Consider the following 20,618-nt stretch of genomic DNA (forward strand, 5'->3'; position numbering starts at 1 on the left):
ATCGGAAAATCATTTCTTCCACCATTGGAGAATGTGTCTCCTCATAATTAATTTTGGGTATTTGCAATATCCATGTGCCACCGATTTTGCCTAATATCACTTAATTGAATTTTCATAACTTATATAAAATACCCGTTTGTATCTAATACATTTTACAACTTTAGTTGTACGGATCGCTGGTCCATCAAACTTTCCGTTATTTAGAGAATTCAACTCTTCCTTGTTTGCGTCTTTCCACTTTGGCCAATCATTTTATTATAGGCAGATTTGTAATCTTGATCCTCATCATTATCATTTCAAGCGCTAACTATACATATATATATATATATAGCGACGTCGACTTTATTTCGATTCCATATATCTTTGTAGACTTGATTATAATATATTGAGAGCTCTTTGTTTTCAGGTACCTAAGGTTCTTCAAGAACCATCATGTCTAATCTCTTTCAAGAGACCTTTTACTGCAACTCGACTTGACCATCTTTATTACTTGCTCCAATTTTCAAGGAAATTTTACATTTGAACCGATCAATCTACCACGCTACAAGCGTGCATTAGATTTATTATCAATATGCGTTTTGTCCTTCTGGGACATTTATTAATTGGAGCATTAGCAGTTCGTATAGGTGTCTTAGCTAGACACTCTCTTTTGGTCAGTGAATCGTCCGGTAATTCATTCGTTAATCTTCATGAATTATCCTTTGAACTTTTAGTTCATATAATTTAGTTTGAGGATCAATGATAATTCATTCCAACTAAATTTGTTTTCCAACTGCTTTATATCTCCCCCTGATGTTGGGAATGTTGATTGACTAAAGTGAAAATCGATGAGCCATAAACAAATATATCTCACTAATTGCTCTAAGTATTTAATAATAGATAATATTTAATACCCAACATGAATTCCCAACTTCCTTTGTGGTCTCATCTTTTTGTGTTGTGGTAGATTATCTTCAATATATAGCACTTGCCAAATATTTGATGATAAATAATTGGTTCCTGACCAAAAACCAACTTTAATGGGGAGTAATTATTATAACTTATTGGCTTGATGTGAATTATGATATTGTATGTAACATACATATACCCAAATGCAAACATGAATTGTTGCTTTTATAATCACTTGCTTTGAAATCAATTGTAGACGTTCAATAATTGTCTCACAACAAAAGCAAATTATTTGTGAACATAATCTATATGGAGTTCAACAATTATCCCAATGATTATTAATAACTTGGAATCGAATTCATTATTATAACCAAAAATAAATATGAAAATCCAGAATATTGTGCTTGCTATCTCATTAGCTAAGCCACAAATCATACAAACTTTGAGTTGTAATATTGATAACCATTTAGACGATGCGTCGATTTTGAAAACACTAAATGGTATCATGTTTAGGATATGTGTATCATTTTCTCAATTCCATGACATTTAGGGATTCACACCCTCCTTCATTTGGTTATAATTCCCTTCGATTACATGTATAATTATTAGGAAAAATCTTTTGGTTCTTCAATAAATTTCACATCATTGACTCGGTGTGGTCTAACCGGTCATGCCATTAGATAATCATGATCAATAAACTTCATGTTTAAGATCGTATATGTATTTCATACAAGATAGAATACACGAGAGAACAATTTCAAACAACCATGTTATATAACTTTTATATATTCATATTTGTTCTCATATATGATCAAAACCCTTTGCCACTAATGGTGGTCAATCTCAATATTAGCATACTAGGTTAGAACCCGTGTATTACACGGGATGGTAGATAATAAAGAAAAACAACAAAATAATAATAATAACATTAATAATATGATCTAAATTCTAAATATTTGTAAGTAACTATCATTATCCAAAAAAAGCACAAAAAAATCAAATATAATTCATAAATCTTTAACTTCATCTCATAAATGAAATTACATATTACATTACATATAATTATGAAAACTAAAAAGTTACGACATTTATTCATAAACATCAAAGTTATAGTTTTTTTTCTAACAACTTGCTTTAATACTTAACATGCTCCATCAATGAAAAATACTTATTTATATTGTCATCATATGCAGGTGGTATTGCCTGTCAATAACAAAAAAGAATTAAATATATAACAAATTTATCTTTCTTTTCAGATTATGAATGTAGAGAAAGTAATAAAAAGTCAAAAATCTAAATAAGACACTCTAATTTTGTAATTTTCATCTCAAAATGAGCTACCTCATAATGATTTATAATATCTCCACCTTAAATCATAAACCTGGGGATGATACCTGTTCTGGCTTGCCAAAAAATGAAAATGAGAAACTTAAAGAAAAAAAAGTAAAATAATAATAATAATAATCTAAAAAATCTGAAAGAAATAAGAAATATAAGCACTATAATATAAGATTATCACTTGTATACAATATTATTTGCAAAGTGAAAAAATAAAATAAAAAAGAAAATTCAGATTCTCGATTGCATTGGAGAAAATAAAAAAAGGGAATATCAAGTTGTCACTCTCAAGTCTCAAGTACTAATTTATAGAGCTATGAGTAAAAATGATCCGATAATTGGCTAGATTAATATAATTTATAAAATAAGTAGCAAGATTCCATTTTTAAATGTTCAGTCAACACAGAAATTAAGCCTAAACAAATTGACGTATTTTATTAAAGTGACTTGTTTTGAACCGAACTCATTTTAATCGGTACTTATTTTTCTAATTAAGAAATTATATTGACCCGAACCAAATAGATGTTTTTTTAAAACGACCCATTTTGACATGAACCAAAATTAATGAAATAAAAAATTAGAAAATGTCATGAGTTAAAAACTGATCCGATATTTGGCTAAATTAATATATTTAAAAAATTAGTAGCAAGATTTCATTTTTAAATGGTCAGTCAACACAAAAGTTAAGCCTAAACAAATAGATGTATTATATTAAAATGACTTGTTTTGAATCGAACTCATTTTAACTTGAACACATTTTTCTAAGAAACCATATTGACCCGAACCAAATAGATGTTTTTTTAAAGCGACCCATTTTGACATGAACCAAAATTAATGAAATAAAAAATTAGAAAATCTATTTTTTTAATATTTTCTTAAGAAACAAATATTAATGTATGATTCAGATCATTAGATTTTGAAAATAAATAAAATTAATGAAATAAAAAATTAGAAAATGTCATGTGGCACTTTGAAGACATTTGGTTAAATATAAATATAAATTAATGAAAATTCACTCTTTTATTATACATGTAGTGATTTTGAAAAAAAATAAAATTAATGAAATAAAAATTTTGAAAATGTCATGTGACATTTTGAAGACATTTGGTTAAATATAAAAGAGAAATTGGTGGAAATTTACCATTTTATTATATAGGTAGAGATTTTGAAAAGAAATAATATTAATGATATAAAAAAATTAGACAATATCATGTGACACTTTGAAGACATTTGGTTAAATATAAAAGAGAAATTGGTGGAAATTTACACTTTTATTATATAGGTAAAGATTTTAAAAAGAAAAAAAAATTAATAAAATAAAAAATTAGAAAATGCCATATGGCACTTTGAAGACATTTGATTAAATATAAAAGAGAAATTTGTGGAAATCCACTCTTTTATTATATAGGTAGATTCTCGTGGTCGAACTCATTATTAATATAACCATCATTATAATTCTTATGTAAAATCTCATTCTTATAATGATCATCATTATGATGTTCTCAGTTACGTCCGTGATCATTATATAATCACATTCACTTCAGAAAATGGAGTAGAACCATACAGGTTTCATGGCTTTTCATTACTTTCTCGAATGCACATATATAAAATCATTGAATCTTTTACACTCTTTATTAATATTTGCTACTTCAAGAGCATATTTGAGGTGTGAGAAATGGAAACTATTTTAGTCTTTTCCACATAAATAATATTCTCTTTGTATAATAATTGAGAAGTAGGTACTCACCAATTCATATATAATTCTAATTATTGTAACCTTCAATTGATAATGAGATATGGGGTATGACACTTCGAGTGTGATATGAATAAACACTTATACTCTTTCATGAGAGTAGTGACAATAAGATACAACTTCGATTAAGTTGTTCTTGAATTATTTATATAAATAACTAATAACATACACAATACAAGTTATACATGAAGAGATAAAGCTATAACATGCATGTCATCATATAAAACAAGTTATAATAAACCATTATAAACTAACATTTTTCATTATTTATAAATAAATACATACAACTTATATGATATATAACGATATAACCAGTTACAAGTATATCTCATACAGAAATATTTATCAATCGACTTTGAAGCATAAACAAATGTCTCCAACAGATTCTCATTCTCTTGATAACATATAATTATTTATTATTTTATCAAGTAATATATTTACCACACAAACATGTAACACCTTCATATGTTATACAACTTACAAATTATTATAAACAATTCACGTTTAAATATGAAAGATGCATACACACAAAAATCATGGTGAATGACAAAACCGATAAAGCAGGGATCAAACTATTTCTAATATATAGATTATATAATTAAAACTTTCCAGTTTCCACTTCAAAATATTTTATTTTATCAATTGTTTACTTATTAGAAATTTTCTTTCTTTTATATTACTCTTGCAACAAGCACAAGTATATTTATTATCTTTTTCATTCCTCTAAAGAAGAAATATGCAAACATAATTGTTGTAAATAAATAGATAACCAATATAATACGCATCCAATCAAAAAGGAAAAAAAAAAAACACACCCACGTAGTCGCCTAACCAGATACAGATCGATGTATTTAAATATGTTTACATATGATCCTTTTAAATAAATGTTAAATTCAATCAAGTAAAACATATCAATTATCTATTTAATTTAGATCATTATCCAAAGTTCCAAACTAATGCCAAAACATATAAAATTAATATCAAGTCTTAAATACACACAAATATTCAATGTTTTAGCATGATATCTATACAATAATAATTTTAGTTAACATGTAATTGGTATACGGAGTACATGGTAATCATCAAAACATGAATGTTTGTTACATATGGTGAATGTACATAAACTTATAAAATAAGTGTCCAATTATTTTGGGAAAAAATATGAGATCGAATAAAATTTGAGGGCTAACAAGAACTTACTCGCAATGTGAATTTGGGTTTGAGGGGTTTTAATCGAATTGGGGATTTTAAACCGATGGTTGATTTAAAAGACGTGTGAATAAAATAACTAAAATCTTGATGCAACCTATTTTTCACCACTTGGGTTTTTCTTATAAATTTAGCCCAAGAAGCATGACAGAAAGGACAGAAGCGCATGAAAGAAATGCACACAAGAAGAAAACATGAAGACTAATCTACAAACGTTGAACTTTTTTAATTATTTTAAATTAATTTAATCCAAAATTTGTGGTTGTTTAATCACTCAAAAACTTCATAAATTTATTCAATATATGTGAATGCGTACAAATTAAGTTGAAATAAAAGGTTTTCAAACTCTTACCTGAATGGATGAAGAAAAATCAAATTGCGGTTATGTATAATAAATATGCGATCCCATTTGCAAAAGCAATTCGTACTGATAACGTGTTTTGAAACAAGCCTAATAGCCAAACATATGAGAAAGAGATGTAGGGAGAAAGATGAAGATTTCATTAATATGGTGTAAAATACATGAGATACAATGAGATATTTATATAGGAAAAGATAACTTGGAGAAAAAGCTTAATCTATGTTAGGTATTGATAACCGCAATACAATTATTCATAATACAAGTTTACTTGTCTACAGTTACACTAATTTTCTTTTGAACTGTGGAATTATATCAAAGAAAAAGACTAGCAAGGACTAGAGAAGAACACAATGGAAAGAACACATAAAAATAACAAAAATTTAAACATAATAGATCCATGAGGAAATTGCCACATGCAACCAAACCACAAACGATATGAGCATCTAGAAGTCAATGAGTTCATGAGAAACATGGTGGGGGTGGGGGGGGGGGGGTCAAACCATGTAGGCCAACATATGGAATGATGGGTAGACGCCTATATATACCTGTTGCGAATCCACGTGAACAATTGAACGTTATCATCTTCTATCATTCGTGTTAGATTTAGTAAACGGGCTCGTTTAGTTTGGGTCAAACCATGTAGGCCGAAGTGGAGGCAATGTTGGTCACATGAAAATGAATGGGAGTTGCTTTGGAGACACTACCACGCCATCAAAATACTCACTCCCAAACTTCTTTAGCAATTAGCATATGGGCATTGAAAGAATTAAGTGCTCCATGTTCTCATCATCAAGCTTACAAAAATGTCACCATGATGAAGGCGTGGATATACCCCTAGTGGCAAATTCGAAAATAGTGGAATTCTATTACGTAAGAGTCACCATGTGAAATTAATTAATTTGATAGAAACCCAATTAAACCAAAGTTTGTTTTGTCATATACTCATATTTCACACAAACAATGTAACTGACATCTAAACCGTTGGTGATTAGACCAAAATATATATACAAGAGGCTTCCTTGTTCACAAGTTCAATCATCCATTTAAAATGAAAATCCAAAGTTCTACGTAAATCTGAAAGGTCCATTAGCTCATCAATGTCGAATCTTTTTTTCCTTTGGCATCAAGTTATGCCCTTGGATGAATCGATAACCGATGCCCCTTGTTAAACTAGGCAATTTTGTAAGTTATTAGCTCGAAAGGCCAAGGGAACACGTCTTAGAAAGCGAACTCTCGATCCAAATATCTTTTTAGAACGGTATATTATCTAATTTATGAAATAACTTTGTTTTCAGTAGAATTAGATTTGTCATTCAAAAGGGGGTGACGGCACAACTTGCTGCCTGCTTACCTGTCTTTCTATTGTAATTTAATCATTTTATTGCTATAATATTGATTAAAAGTAATTTTATTGAAGCAATATGCATTGGCTAAAAGGAGCCAGATGGGTCGGTCATGGCAAACATGGGTCAAGGTTCGGGTCAAGATTGGGGGATCAAGATCCTACACCCGCATTCATTTATTTAGTTTTATAATTTTCGTTCATTTCATTTTGAAACAATTAAACCATTTTAAGTTTCATTTATTTCAAGTTTTATAGTTTTCTTTTACTTTGTGAACTATTTAGTATTTGCAACATAGTTTACTAAAATGTAACTAACTATTTATTACATATTTATCATCATTAAATTTCATAATAAGTACAAACTTTTAAAAGTGTTTTTATGTAACATTTTCATAAACCGTCAAACTTGACATTAATTCATATTTCATAAACAAATATTACATCACAGTAGGTCGTACAGCAAGACACCATCCGAGTCCTCTACCAATCCAACACCCACCATGTAACATACACCTACTGTTCACCACGGTTACAATCCAAACCAAACCTTGTTTATCCCACATCAATGACACCCCACTCGACCTATTTTTTGCCCAAATAAAATTTACAACCTTTATATCTCCCGTAACCTTTGTCACGTCAACTAGCTTGCCTTCAAAGATTAAACTTTTTCATTTTTTCCACATAATCCAAAAAATACAAGACAAATAGCAGGAAATTTTTCGCCTTTTCTTTTAACAACATATGAACCTAGTCTTAACGTCTTGATTAAAAAAACATAGTATTTATCCTTTAGATACAACAAGAACTCTCTCCACATGCACAACTAAAAGTAAACTTTGATTAGGGATTAATAAGCTCCATTGACTAGTAAGCCAAGCCAATAATTGTGTTAGGTTCTTGCATTCCATTTTTCCATTACAGTGACAAAATTGAATAAACCGCCACCATACTCCATCTATTTTATTAATATTTGTATCAGAATCCACCATGTCTTTGCATTATATTATACTCACCAACTTCCCATTATTTAAATCATTTCATAACTTCATGTAAGGCACATCAATTCAATTTATTTCTTGTCCGACTCATTTGACAAATAATAACCCAAATCAATCCAATTCCTTTCTGGGTTTTGTTCCTGAGTGATCAAACTCTAATGGGTCGAAGGCAGATCGACTCAGAACCCACGCGCTGGGTCTCACTGATCCTCTTACTAATGGGTCTGTTTTCTTGCTCGCTTGTGTACATGTTCATGTCTGTGATCTTGAGACCCAATGATAATAATAATAATAACAATAATGTTTTATCATCAATTTCGGAAGGTGAATCTGTGGTGGAAAGTGATGGTGGTGGGTGTTGCAGAGGGATTGATAAGTTTGAGCTGTGGGGTGCTGCTGTCAAGTGGGGTTCAGATTTTAAGTTCAATTCGTCTGTTGAGTGTTGTGATGCTTGTAAGGCCATGTGTAATGCTCAAGGTGGGCCTTGTTTGTGTGATTCTTGGGTGTTTTGTGCTGATCGTGAAGCCTGCGGGTCGAAATTTGGTGAGGTGAGTTGTAATTTTGACTTTTTTCGTTGACTTTTTCAAGATTTGTGATTATTGTTTGAATATGATAATAGAATGTAATTCTGACTTATTTTAGACTAACTTGGAATAGTTGAATTTAGGCCTGGAAGCGAACCGAACGAACACGAATAAGGGCATGTTCGTGTTCGTTCATTTCATTTTAAACGAACACAAACACTTAACCGAACACAAATTTTGTGTTCGTGTTCGTTTGTTTAAATTCTAAACGAACATAATTGAACAAAGATAAACAAACATAAATGAACACAAACAAACATAAGTGAACAAGCATAACACCATTTTAGATGCGTTGTGCGGAGAGGGGTCTCCGATTGCGGATGGTTTGCTCAAGGCTATCTCTGCGGTGGTTAATTTATTTTTGGGGGGAAGGTGTCCTAAGGTGTTGGCAGAGTTTGTTGCGTCTACCCCACTTACGCCGTTGCTTAAACCGGACAATGGGATTAGACCTATTGCCGTTGGGGCCATTTGGAGGCGGTTGGTCTCTAAGGTGGCTATGAGGGGTGTCGGGAAGGAGATGGTTAAATACCTCGGTGACTTTCAATTTGGGGTGGGAGTCCCCAGTGGGGCAGAGGCCGTGCTTCATAGCTGCGAACAGGTTTCTAAATCAGTTTCATTCAGATGGGTCATTGGCTATGCTTACTGTTGATTTCTCCAATGCCTTCAACTTAGTAGATAGGACGACCCTTCTACATGAGGTTCGGAGTCGATGTCCTTCCATTTCTCTTTGGGTGGATTTTTATATGGGCAGTCGGCTAGGTTATATGTGGGTGATACTTTCATTAAATCCACCACTGGGGTTCAACAGGGGGACCCTCTTGGGCCTCTCCTTTTTGCCTTAGCTTTGCACCCACTTGTTCACCAAATCAGAGATCGGTGCAAGCTTCTCTTTCATGCTTGGTACTTGGATGATGGCACGATTATCGGGGATACTAAAGAGGTAGCCAAAGCATTAGATATTATCAGGTCTGAGGGGCCTCGTTTGGGTCTTGAATTAAACGTTAAGAAAACAGAGTTATTTTGGCCAACATGCAATGGGGTGAAGGCACAGGAGGGGTTGTTCCCTTGCGGGATTGGAAGGCCGGTGCTTGGCGTGAAACTCCTTGGTGGTGCTGTAAGCCAGGATGCGGGGTTTATCAGCAGTTTGGCTATGAAAAGGGCATCTAGCGCTGTGGAACTGATGAGCTGTCTCCCAAGACTTCGGGATCCTCAATGCGAGCTTCTTTTGCTTCGCTCATGTATGGGAGTCGCCAAGCTTTTGTTCGGTTTGAGAACATGCCAACCTATGTATGTGGGGGAAGCTGTTTCTATATTTGACAATGGTCTTCGAAGGGCGATTGAGGACATCGTGGTTTGTGGAGGTCCGTTCTTTGGGGATCTCCAATGAAGGTTGGCATCACTTCCGATCCGTTATGGGGGGTTGGGTCTCTGTTCGGCCGAGGATGTATCTACATATGCTTTTGTGGCTTCGAGAGCACAGTCGTGGTGTTTGCAAGACCATATTCTTCGGGGTTGTGATATTTATGGGTTGGACTCTGATTATGGGTGTGCGATGGATCGTTTACGTACTTCACTTCCAGATTTTGATCTTAGCGGGTTCTCTAATAAGGACACCGCCCCCCCTAAAGCCCAACATGTTGTGGCGAGTGCCTTATTTAGTGGAATCATCAAGAGTTTAGAAGTGAAGTTTGATCTATCCCCTCGCCAAAAGGCGGTGTTTGAATGCCTTCGGGCTCCTCGGGCTCAGGATTTTCTAACGGCCATCCCCATTGAAGGATTAGGCCAACGTATGTCGGGTTTGGAGTATCGGGCTATCCTTAAGTACCGGTTAATGATCCTATGTTCCCGACGGATGAACCTTGCCCAATTTGTCGCAAGGTCTGTTTGGATTCTTTTGGTGATCATGCGGTGCATTGCAAAGAATTGTCTGGCTTTAAATACAGACATGATCTGGTTAGGGATGTTCTGTGTGATGTTCTTAAACGGGCAGGGATTTCTGCTAAAAAGGAGGCCCCTGTTAACTTTCTCACGGATCCTATTGAAGGGAGGTCTACTTTACGACCAGCTGATATTCTTGTGTTCGGGTGGGCAGGGGGGAAACACGCCTGTGTGGATCTTACAGGAGTGTCTCCTCTTGTTGGGCTCAGGACCGTGGGTTTGTTGTGGGTCAGGCTGCGTTGAAGGCTGAATCGGGCAAAGTTGTTAAACACGAGAAAGCTTGTTTAGATAATCAACATGTCTTTCTACCATTTGCCTTTGATACATTTGGTTTTCTGGCTCCAGAGGCTGTGAAATTTTTGAGTAGGGTTTAGCGCGTCGTACACGGAACCTCTTCAGCTTCTAGGTCCCAAAGCTTCGTTTTTAGCAGGATTGGCTTTGCTGTTCAAAAGGGGGTTGCGGCGCAGCTTGTTGCCCGTTGCCTGCCACTTTATTGTAATCGTTTTATAGTAAATTATATAAACGAACATAAATGAACGAACAAAACATGTGTTCATGTTTTCGTTCATTTAATTTAACGAGCACAAATATTTTGTTCATGTCCATTCGTTTACTAAATAGACGAACATAAATGAACTTCCCCCCGAACGGTTCACAAACAGTTCACTGAACGTCTGGTTCGTTTACAGGCCTAGTTGAATTTGATTATTGTGATGCAATATCATTTGTGTTAAATAATACATATATTGTGTGAAGTAAAAAACTTTGGTATTTAGGTTTCTGTTTGATCTATTTATTTTCATTATGGAAGTGCAAATCTAGTAATTGTAACAGCCATGGATTTATTATTATTGCTAAACCACTAAGTCTAAATATCAAGTCAGCCTTTTATTACTCACAAGAGGTGCATATGGGTCTCATTTACTTGATTGAAGAAAATCTTGATTTTGTAAACTGTTAGTATATGAATTCTGGTGTTAATAATATATTTAAAAGTGATGGTTACATTTCTTGGTTCAGTGTTGGTTGAAGAAACAAAGCGATCCTTTGGCTCCCGACAGGCAACAAGCAGGAGACAACACAATTTGGACTTCTGGCCTTGTTTATGGTAAAGGCGAGGTAATCTAACATGTTTTCCATGATTCGTTCTTTAAGTTACAGGAAAATCCCGGAATGTTGACTTCTAAAGTCAAACTTTGCAGTTTTAAATCCAAAATTAATATTTTCACAGCTACGATGGCAAAAATATATCACTATGCAGCGTTATTTTAAGTTCAACGTGTTTGCCATTTTTTTTGGTGAAAATTATAAACTCCGAATTAATATTGGAGTTCCTCGTCTGACGTACTCTTTTAACTTCTTACTGCTGATATATATATTGGATACGGTTTCGTGTAATTAACAAAAGGTGCTGACTTTATTCTTTTTTCATGTTCCTCTTCGATAGGGTATTGTGAAAATGAAAACACAACACGGCACTCTTCACATCAAAGTAAGTTAAAACTCGCATAAAACCTTCCGAATTTTGCATCTCATGTGCTATTGATAAGTATGACTTTAAAAGTCAAATTTATACTTCCTAAATTCAACTTTATATGAATTGAACTCCACTGGTTAGGCTTATAAGTTATAAGATACAAAATATAGTTTTTAATGGTCCTTACAATTTTTTTACAAGATGCTCATAGGTTTATAAGTTCAATCTTGATGCATTTGACTTCAACACTGTATTCTCGGGTTTAAAATACAAGAAAAAGAAATGATGAGATTGGATAGAGGAAGAAAGGAAAATAAATTTTATACTTAAAAGACATTCTCGAGTTAAAATAAAAGAAAAGAAAAGAAAGTGTTTATTACATTCTTGAGTTAGATTGGAAGGAAAAGATAGGAAAAAAGTTTGTAATTTTACAATTATGTCCTCATAGAACATGGATTAGAGAATTAAGATAGGGTAAATTGGTAATATGATAATGAGATATAAACTTTCCTTCACAATCCGGCCATATTTGGCAGGAAAGTTTTGAAGGAAAAAAAGCTTAAATTTTCCTTCCATTCTCTTTCTTCTCTTTTAATGAAAAAACTCAAAAATGACAAAAGAAAAATTTTCTTATCTTTTCTTTTCCAATCCCTTAAATAAAAAACTCAAGAATGCAGTGCAAGAGTCAACATGTATTTCTTAATACAAATTGGATACTCTTAGGTTCGTGAACATACCGAGCGTTCAGTGAACCATCCATCAACCGTTTGGCGGAAAGTTTGTTTATTTAACAAATGAAGGAACATGAAAAATATTTTGTTCATTTAGTTAAACGAACGATCATGAACACATGCTTCGTTCGCTCGTTTATGTTCATGAACATTCGTTCGTTTGCTTTCATCAAAAGTCCTACTACAATTTAGCCTAGTTTTAATAAGTCATTAGGCCTAACACAATGTTGTTCGTATTTACTTTTAATTTGTTTAAGCTCAGTTATGTCCGTTCGTTAAAGATAAACAAACACGAGCACACTCATTTTAGTAACGAATGAGACGAAAAGGACAACCATTTGTTTAGTTGTTCATGTTCGATTATTTGTTCAGTTAAAATTAAAAGAACGAACATGAACGTTCGTGTTCGTCCGGTTCGTTTATAAACCTAGATACTCTTGAGTGATGTTTATTTTCATTTTCATTTTTTTACACATGTTGTAATTTCTAAAAGTAAATCGTTTCATGCAGCTTCTCCCCGAATGTGCGCCGCATTCAGTCATGTACATTCTTGAATTGTTGACCTTTCGCCATTGCGTGGGTTGCCAGTTCTATCGAGCCGAAGGCCGCGGTGAATCTTGGGATTCAAAAGGAAATCACTTAAAATCTGTGATATTTTAAACCCTCTTTCAAAATCATACATTACCTTTTACAAGTTTGACCCAAAAAGTCAACATATTTTTTACGGTTACATTTTCTTTTGCAGGCCTCGTTTGGACCTCCATTTGCATTGGTTCAAGGAACACTTGAAGCTGAAGGAGTTACATTTAAAAAAATACCAACTGAAGAATGTCCAGTCATCCAACGTGGCTCGGTTGCATGGATTGATTCGGGGCCCGAATTCTTTATCAGTCTAGCGAATCATGAAGAGTGGAAAAACACGTACACGGTTTTCGGATATGTTCTTCCTGAAGACATGGAAGTTGCAGAGAAAATTGCTGCGCTTCCAGCGACTTCGGATGTTTGGAACAATATTAATGTGTCGGTTTTGGAGAAACCGGTGTCGTTTTCGTTTAGTAGGGTTGACAAAGTTGCAAAGTAGAGAATTTCTGGTATAAGTTTTATCATTTTGACATTGATTTTGTGTTTTCAGTTTTTCATGGCTAGAGGCTTGTTTAAAAGAGGAGACATTTATACACCATTTTGATGGATAGGAAGGTACCACTTGAATTCGGTTGATTTTATAACAGTTATGTCGATTTATACTATATTTTATATTCATTTAAATAGAGCATGGATTAGATTAAAAAGTTATATTTGTGCAAATGAGTATGTGACAAAGCTTATATCCAAATGCAAAAAAAAAAAAATAATAATAAACAAGTTGTATTCGAATTTACGTGAAACATTATATATATTAAAGGTAAATGATTTAGGGTTTATACCACAACGACGAAACCACCCACGGCGACCACCACTGAGCCATCACACCTACTATGCCGCTACCAATGGTTCTGACGGAACCCGACAAGGCGACAACGACAGATGGTTTGACAGTCCTCTCCGACCGGGAAACCACCGTCTAGGGTTCCCAAATATGAAACCCGACAATGATAAATGCGGTCACTTTAGGGTTAGATAGTGGCCGCCTTGGTGTTGATACCGGCGGCTTCGATGTGGTGGCGAAACTTGGGCGAGTTCGTTGGTAGGGCCGGACTCAAAATGTATTATAAAAATCATAAACTGGGGGGGGGGTCAAATTTTCGGTATAAAACGAGTAAATTTACACTACGTATACAAATTTTCGGAAGAAAAAACAGTCAATTTACACAACCACCCAAAAAAACCGGGGGGGGGGGGGGGGACCCGGCCCTAAGGAAGCTTCGTCCCTGATTCGATGTCGATACCGTAGATAAATGGGAATGATGAGAGAGGTGTACATCATGGCATCACTTAAACAATGAGGAGTCATAAACTACGTGCATGGCTAATAAAACACAATTTGATGAATAGTTATATTTGTGAGACTGACATACATTGGTTTTTGATAAATACTAATTTTTAATAATCTAAACTATGACTCGTTGATTGATAATTATTTATGACCATGTGATAAAGAACACTTGTAATTTTCATTTTCATTGCCAATCTAACTCTAGCGGAGAAGTAACTTCATCTGACTTTAATTTTCATTTATGTTATTTCAAAACAATTGATAAGATTTTAATTGAAATAAAAATCATTTAATTTTCATTTACATTTAGAGACAATTGATGTTCCTTTCCTCATTTTCTGTTAATGAAAGTGAAACTTCTAAAATTGTATAAATTATTAGCAACCAACATAAATGAAACCCAATTCATCTACATCAAACGATATAATTGAAAATCAAAACCATGTATTTTAAATTAAAAAATAACAATTAAAAAGTCACATGAGTTAAGGCGTGCGGGGCCCATGTTTTTATGTCCAACAAAATGCTTAAAGAGACCTGCTTATTTGAACCCCTCAAAACACACTTTACCATGACATCTGCTTATTTGAACCCCTCTCAAAAAAGTCACCCGGCTCCTGTCTAGCTGCCCTATATGCCAAATAATAATAATAATAATAATAATAATAATAATAATAATAATAATTCGGCCTCCATAATAATCTATATTAACAATGTGATAAGAACACTTCAAAATTTCATTTTTTGTAGTTTGTGAAAATCTCACTCTATTGAAGTAACTCCTGCTTCTGACTTTCATTTATGTCATTTAAACAATTTTATAAGATTTTGACTGAAATAAAAATTATTTAATTACATCAGAGATATACGAAGTTTTAGCCTTGCTTGCGGTGCGCACATATGATGTATATATGTGTGAACCCTCGGGTGGGCAAAAGTGAAATTGCACTAATTTTGACGTTATTTTACTAATCTCGTGAAAATAACGTTAAAAGTGACGGACGGTTAATCAGGCATCATGTAGTGGCGTTGATAGCTGAAAGATAAGGGTACATGCACCGATCAGCTGGTGTCCCGATGATTGAGTGCTATGTGCCTTATGTCCAAGGCTTGATGCAAAACTACTATCGAGCCGGGGGTCTCACCGGAAGCAGCCTCTCTATCCCTATGGGGTAGAGGTAAGGCTGCCTACATCTTACCCTCCTCAGACCCTACCATAGCTTTGCTATTGGTGGGATATACTGAGTACGATGATGATGATGATGATGATATACGAAGTTTCTTTTCTGTATAGATGAGATTTCTTTAACAACAAAAGTGAAAACTCAAAATATTATTTAACACGTTAATATAAATTATTATCAGCCAACAAGTAATATATGATATTAATAAATCTTGTTCATCTACATTAGAAGATTTAGTGGAAATCCCCTACTTCTGACATAGTGGTAGGACCGTAGGAGGTTTGGGTTCTTCAATGGAGACCTAAGTTCGATTATCACTTGTGGTACTTTGGGTGAATACTGATAATGAAAGATTTGAGTTAGGCTTTGCAAGTTTATAGTTCAAATCCCGAGCCCACCCTGGTTTTAGTCCCATCGTGTGTTATGTTAGAAAGTTCTACTCTTGTGGTGACATAACGATCGTTAAGTGGCGGCCGACGATATGGTTTCCCGGGAGATGACCAAGTCAAACTTTGAAGTCAGCGTGACCCCGGTTAAGATAACATAGTGTAACCAGAGTGAGACAACGAGACTCTCAAAATTAGAGAGTGCATTTATCTAACACACAAGAAAGAAAGTCTTACTAAAAAAAGAATATTTAATGGAAAACCAAAACTATAATTTAAAATAAAAAAATCACATTAGTTAAAGCGTGCTGGACCCATTGCTTTTATGACCCAACAAGATGCTTAAAGCGGCCTGCTTATTTGAACCCCTCAACCACACTTTACAGTTTACAATGACATCTGCTTATTTGAACCCCCTCTCAAGAAAGTGACCCGGCTCTTGTCTGGCTGCCTTATATGCCAAAAAATAATAATAATTCGGCATCTATATAAACCAAACCTGATTTATATCTTTTGACCCACTTTGTATTTGTGAGGTTAACTCCATAACAAGAGCAAAAATGATGTCTCTTTGAACCCATATACCTTCTTGGACCTCTAATGAGCCTTTTCCTTTCATATTCTCTTCCTATAAGGTTCGATGAAAACGAGATCAATCTCTTGTTCGTATCTGTTTTTGCCATCAGCTCGTTGCTCTTCCTCATCGTATCAAGATTTCTTGATCTATTAGTATACGCGGCAACATTAATGGTTAAAGTCTCAAGTTTCAAGTCAAGGGGTTTTCTCAGTTGTTGACAGTATTGCTAACATTTTCACGTGACATGTTTTCCTCTTTCAAGGTTGTGTTATTTAGTTGTGCTTTTTTATGTGATTATAAGAATTTTGGACTTTTCTTTGTTGTCTTAATTGCTATGCATGTTAAACTTATAACTAATAAACGATTGCCTAAGCTTGGTTATATCACTATATGTGTATTGCGTTCGTATGATTTCAGTTAAAAATAGTGTGGTTAATGAGTTGATATAGACTTTTGGTTTAGTTATGTGACTTATGTCGTATAATTGCCATTTCACTTATTTGTTCATTGTTTGTTTGTGGGCTTTTCGGCCCACTAAAAATCAAATCACAAGAAGTTTTATGCCACTTGAAATACGGCCCAAAACAGCCGAACCACTTCGAAAATAAACTAAAAAGCATATTACATGTAGGGCTGTAAACGAATCGAACGAACACAAACAAGGCCTTTTTCGTGTTCGTTCGTTAAGAAAATAATGTGTTCACAAACACTTACCGAACGAGATTTTATATTCGTGTTCATTCATTAAGAAAATTAATGTGTTCACGAACACAAATAAAATCGACAAAGCCTATAGATTAAGATCGATGTATTCATCAATATGAATAATGAAAGCATGTAAACGAATTGAATGAATAAGAACAAGAGCATGTTCGTGTTCGTTCATTTAACTTTAAACGAACACGAACACTTAATCGAACAAATATTAATGCTCATGTTCTATTATTTAAAAAATGAACATTTGTGTTCGTTTGTTTAACATCTAAACGAATGTAACTGAACAAAGATAAATGAACATATATGAACACAAACAAACATAAATGAAAACACTTAAATGAACACAAATTAACAAATATAAAACTTTAAGTACATGGTTCATCCAAATAGTATTTAATTATTTTTTATTAATACATAAACACATATAAATAAACAGACAAAAACGAACATAAATAAACGAACGGAACATGTGCTCATGTTCGTTCGTTTAATTAAACGAACACAAACTTTTTGTTGATGTTCGTTCATTTATTAAGTAAAAAGAACATAAACGAATTTCCCGTCGAACAATTCACGAACATGTCACTGAACGTTCGGTTCGTTAACAAGCCTATCTAGTATTAAAACTAAGTGTTGATGGGTTGTAAATGACACTTTGAAACTTAGGTGGGTTGAAAATAACATAAAAAATTAGGATTATGACAAAAGTGTGCGCGAAGAGCGAGAGAAAGGAGGAATCATGTGTTAACCAATAGGGCAATAACACGTCACAATTATTTCATACACACATATTTTATTTTCAGATCTATTAAAATATTTTCTATTCTTATTTAAAAAACCATTGTTCACATCCTTCTCACCAATAAGATTATGTATTTAGAATGGTTATAAATAGTTCTTCCAACTATTTAAGTATTATTCGAATATTATCATTAGATTGACTAGTTATGGATGAATGTTGGTTAATAAAAAGTACAAACACATCACCTAAAAAATAGTCCTAAAAGTGAGCATTTGTCGCCCCACTACGGACACCCTTATAAGTATATAAGTATACATGCACACGAAACTCGTGCATAGAACCTTTTATTATTAAAAAAATACACATGATAAGTATACGTAGCAATTAAAACTCAAGGTTAATGGCATTAAAAATCACGTCTCTCTCTCTATATATATATGTGTTGATTTTACGTAACCCATGTTTCTTGAGACCTCGTTGCGTAACTAACAAAAAGATTTGTGAGAAAGTGATCATGCAATCTTAAAACCTTTTTCAAACCATAATAAAAAATTCACATGATGTCGATGTGTTAGTAATGTTAGCATAACATGTTAGCAATATTTACCAATGTACAATATAAAGAAAAAAAATCCTTTGGATAGTTTATGATATTAGAATATACAGAAACTAAGGGTTACATTAGAGCATTCTCAAAAGTATACGAGGAGAATTTGCAAATTATAGTGTGATGTTGTGAGTGTAAATTATAAGGTGGAAAAATAATATGTAGTGATTTTTTTGTAAATTTGGAGAAACTTTGTTTGCCCCTATTTATTTTTAATATTTATTGAATTGGTTGTTGAAGAGGTATGTACCCGCCTCAACACCGAGCGAGGCGGGTCAACCCACAAGATATAGACAAGAGGCTTGAAATCAAGACATTATGAAGGCACAAAGCCAAAACCTATGCGCACGGTGCATATCACATATGCCCATGCATCACATGCTCAGGCATCACATATGCTCATGCATCACATATGCTCAGGCATCACATATGCTCACGCACCATATATGCTCACGCATATCACATCTGCGCGTGACGCATCCGCGCGTGACGCATATCACATGCTCACGCATATCACATCTGCGCGTGGCGCATCCGCGCGTGGCGCATATCACATGCTTGTGCATATCACATCTGCGCATGAAACATCTGCGCGTGAGAATAAAGAGAAGACCTCGCGCATCCTCAGGATAGGCGCATATCACACATGCACATAATCAACCTCGTCCTTATCCAAATCAGGATAAGGACAACCTTGATTGTGCACGTCAGACAACTTTCCAGAAGGTATCTTTCTAAGGAATAAGAATATGCTGATGTTGACAGCTGCCAATGAAAGGTGGACAACTCAGCAAAACCCATGTGCAATTAATCAATGAAAAAGCACCAGGTGTCCCAAGGACACGTGGCGCGAAGCAATAGGAAGAGGCCAAAAAAGCCCTAATTGGGTCTGAGCCTAATCATTGGTAACCCTAGCACTATAAATACCACATCAACTCCACAAGGAGAGGTATACCCTATTACACAGTATTACACATTATTAAGCAATACATTCCAATTCCTTACTCTCAGATTATTCTCTTCTCCTACAATCTCTTATTCTCACACCGGAGGGTTACCCCAAAGAGGACCCCTCTGTCCCTTTCTGAGGGGTAAGTTTACGGTGCTGTTCATTTTGTAGGTGGAAGAATCCAGATCCCAGAGAACCATCGGTGAAATAGCATAATCACACCCGAGGAAAGTTGATCGTCTACCAGTGAGTCGATCCACGTTTCTTCATTGGCGCCATCACCTGTTACAACGGCAACAAAATCTCATCAGTTCTCTAAAAAAAATTTGTCACCATGGTTTCTGGTGTTCGTAACGTCGATCAAGTTCTGGAGGATATTGAGCGTGAGGATGTTAATGGGGGACAGCAGTTTCTGAGGGTGCCGCGTGATTCTACGCGCACCACCAGTAACCATCCCTTCATCACAACTCCTCATAGCCAGACTGAAACTCCTCCAGACGATCTCACGTTCCAAAATCTTGCCGGCGCGAAACAAAAAGGACCAATGGGTCCAGAAGATGAAACCAATGACCCTAAAGAATGGCTCATAAACGAGCAACGACGTCTAATGGACAAGTACAATGAGATGGTCAAACACAAAAAGTTAGCCGACTTAACACAAAGGCTAGCGTTTGACAAGCAAACCGTTCATGGAACAAAAAGGGCGCGCGCGCCGGAAGAGGGTCACTCTGTTCACACTGAACACGCTGAGTTTAGTGATGAAGAAGTGCACAGCATGAGGAAGACGCGAGATACTCATGCAGGAGGCTCACAGCTCCGCGCGCACATGAACATGGCGCCTGGAGCCAAAGCCGACCTGGATCTGTACACACCATACAGCCCACCAGTGAGAGGGCAA

At 34.6% G+C, this 20,618-nt stretch overlaps 1 protein-coding gene across 1 annotated transcript; it reads left to right on the plus strand.

Moving 5' to 3' along the window:
- Positions 1-7,815: 7,815 nt before the first annotated feature.
- LOC143588227 (uncharacterized) lies at positions 7,816-13,784 on the plus strand. The gene is made up of 5 exons (XM_077069291.1): positions 7,816-8,443; positions 11,438-11,536; positions 11,865-11,909; positions 13,136-13,273; positions 13,371-13,784. The coding sequence occupies exons 1-5, from the start codon at positions 8,054-8,056 to the stop codon at positions 13,704-13,706; spliced, it is 1,008 nt and encodes a 335-aa protein (XP_076925406.1). The 5' UTR covers positions 7,816-8,053; the 3' UTR covers positions 13,707-13,784.
- Positions 13,785-20,618: the final 6,834 nt, after the last annotated feature.

The sequence above is a fragment of the Bidens hawaiensis genome, unplaced genomic scaffold (assembly GCF_021521415.1).
Source record: "Bidens hawaiensis isolate Kalapana, Puna unplaced genomic scaffold, B.hawaiensis_p1.1 tig00036246_1, whole genome shotgun sequence".
In the NCBI taxonomy this organism is placed as follows: domain Eukaryota; kingdom Viridiplantae; phylum Streptophyta; class Magnoliopsida; order Asterales; family Asteraceae; genus Bidens; species Bidens hawaiensis.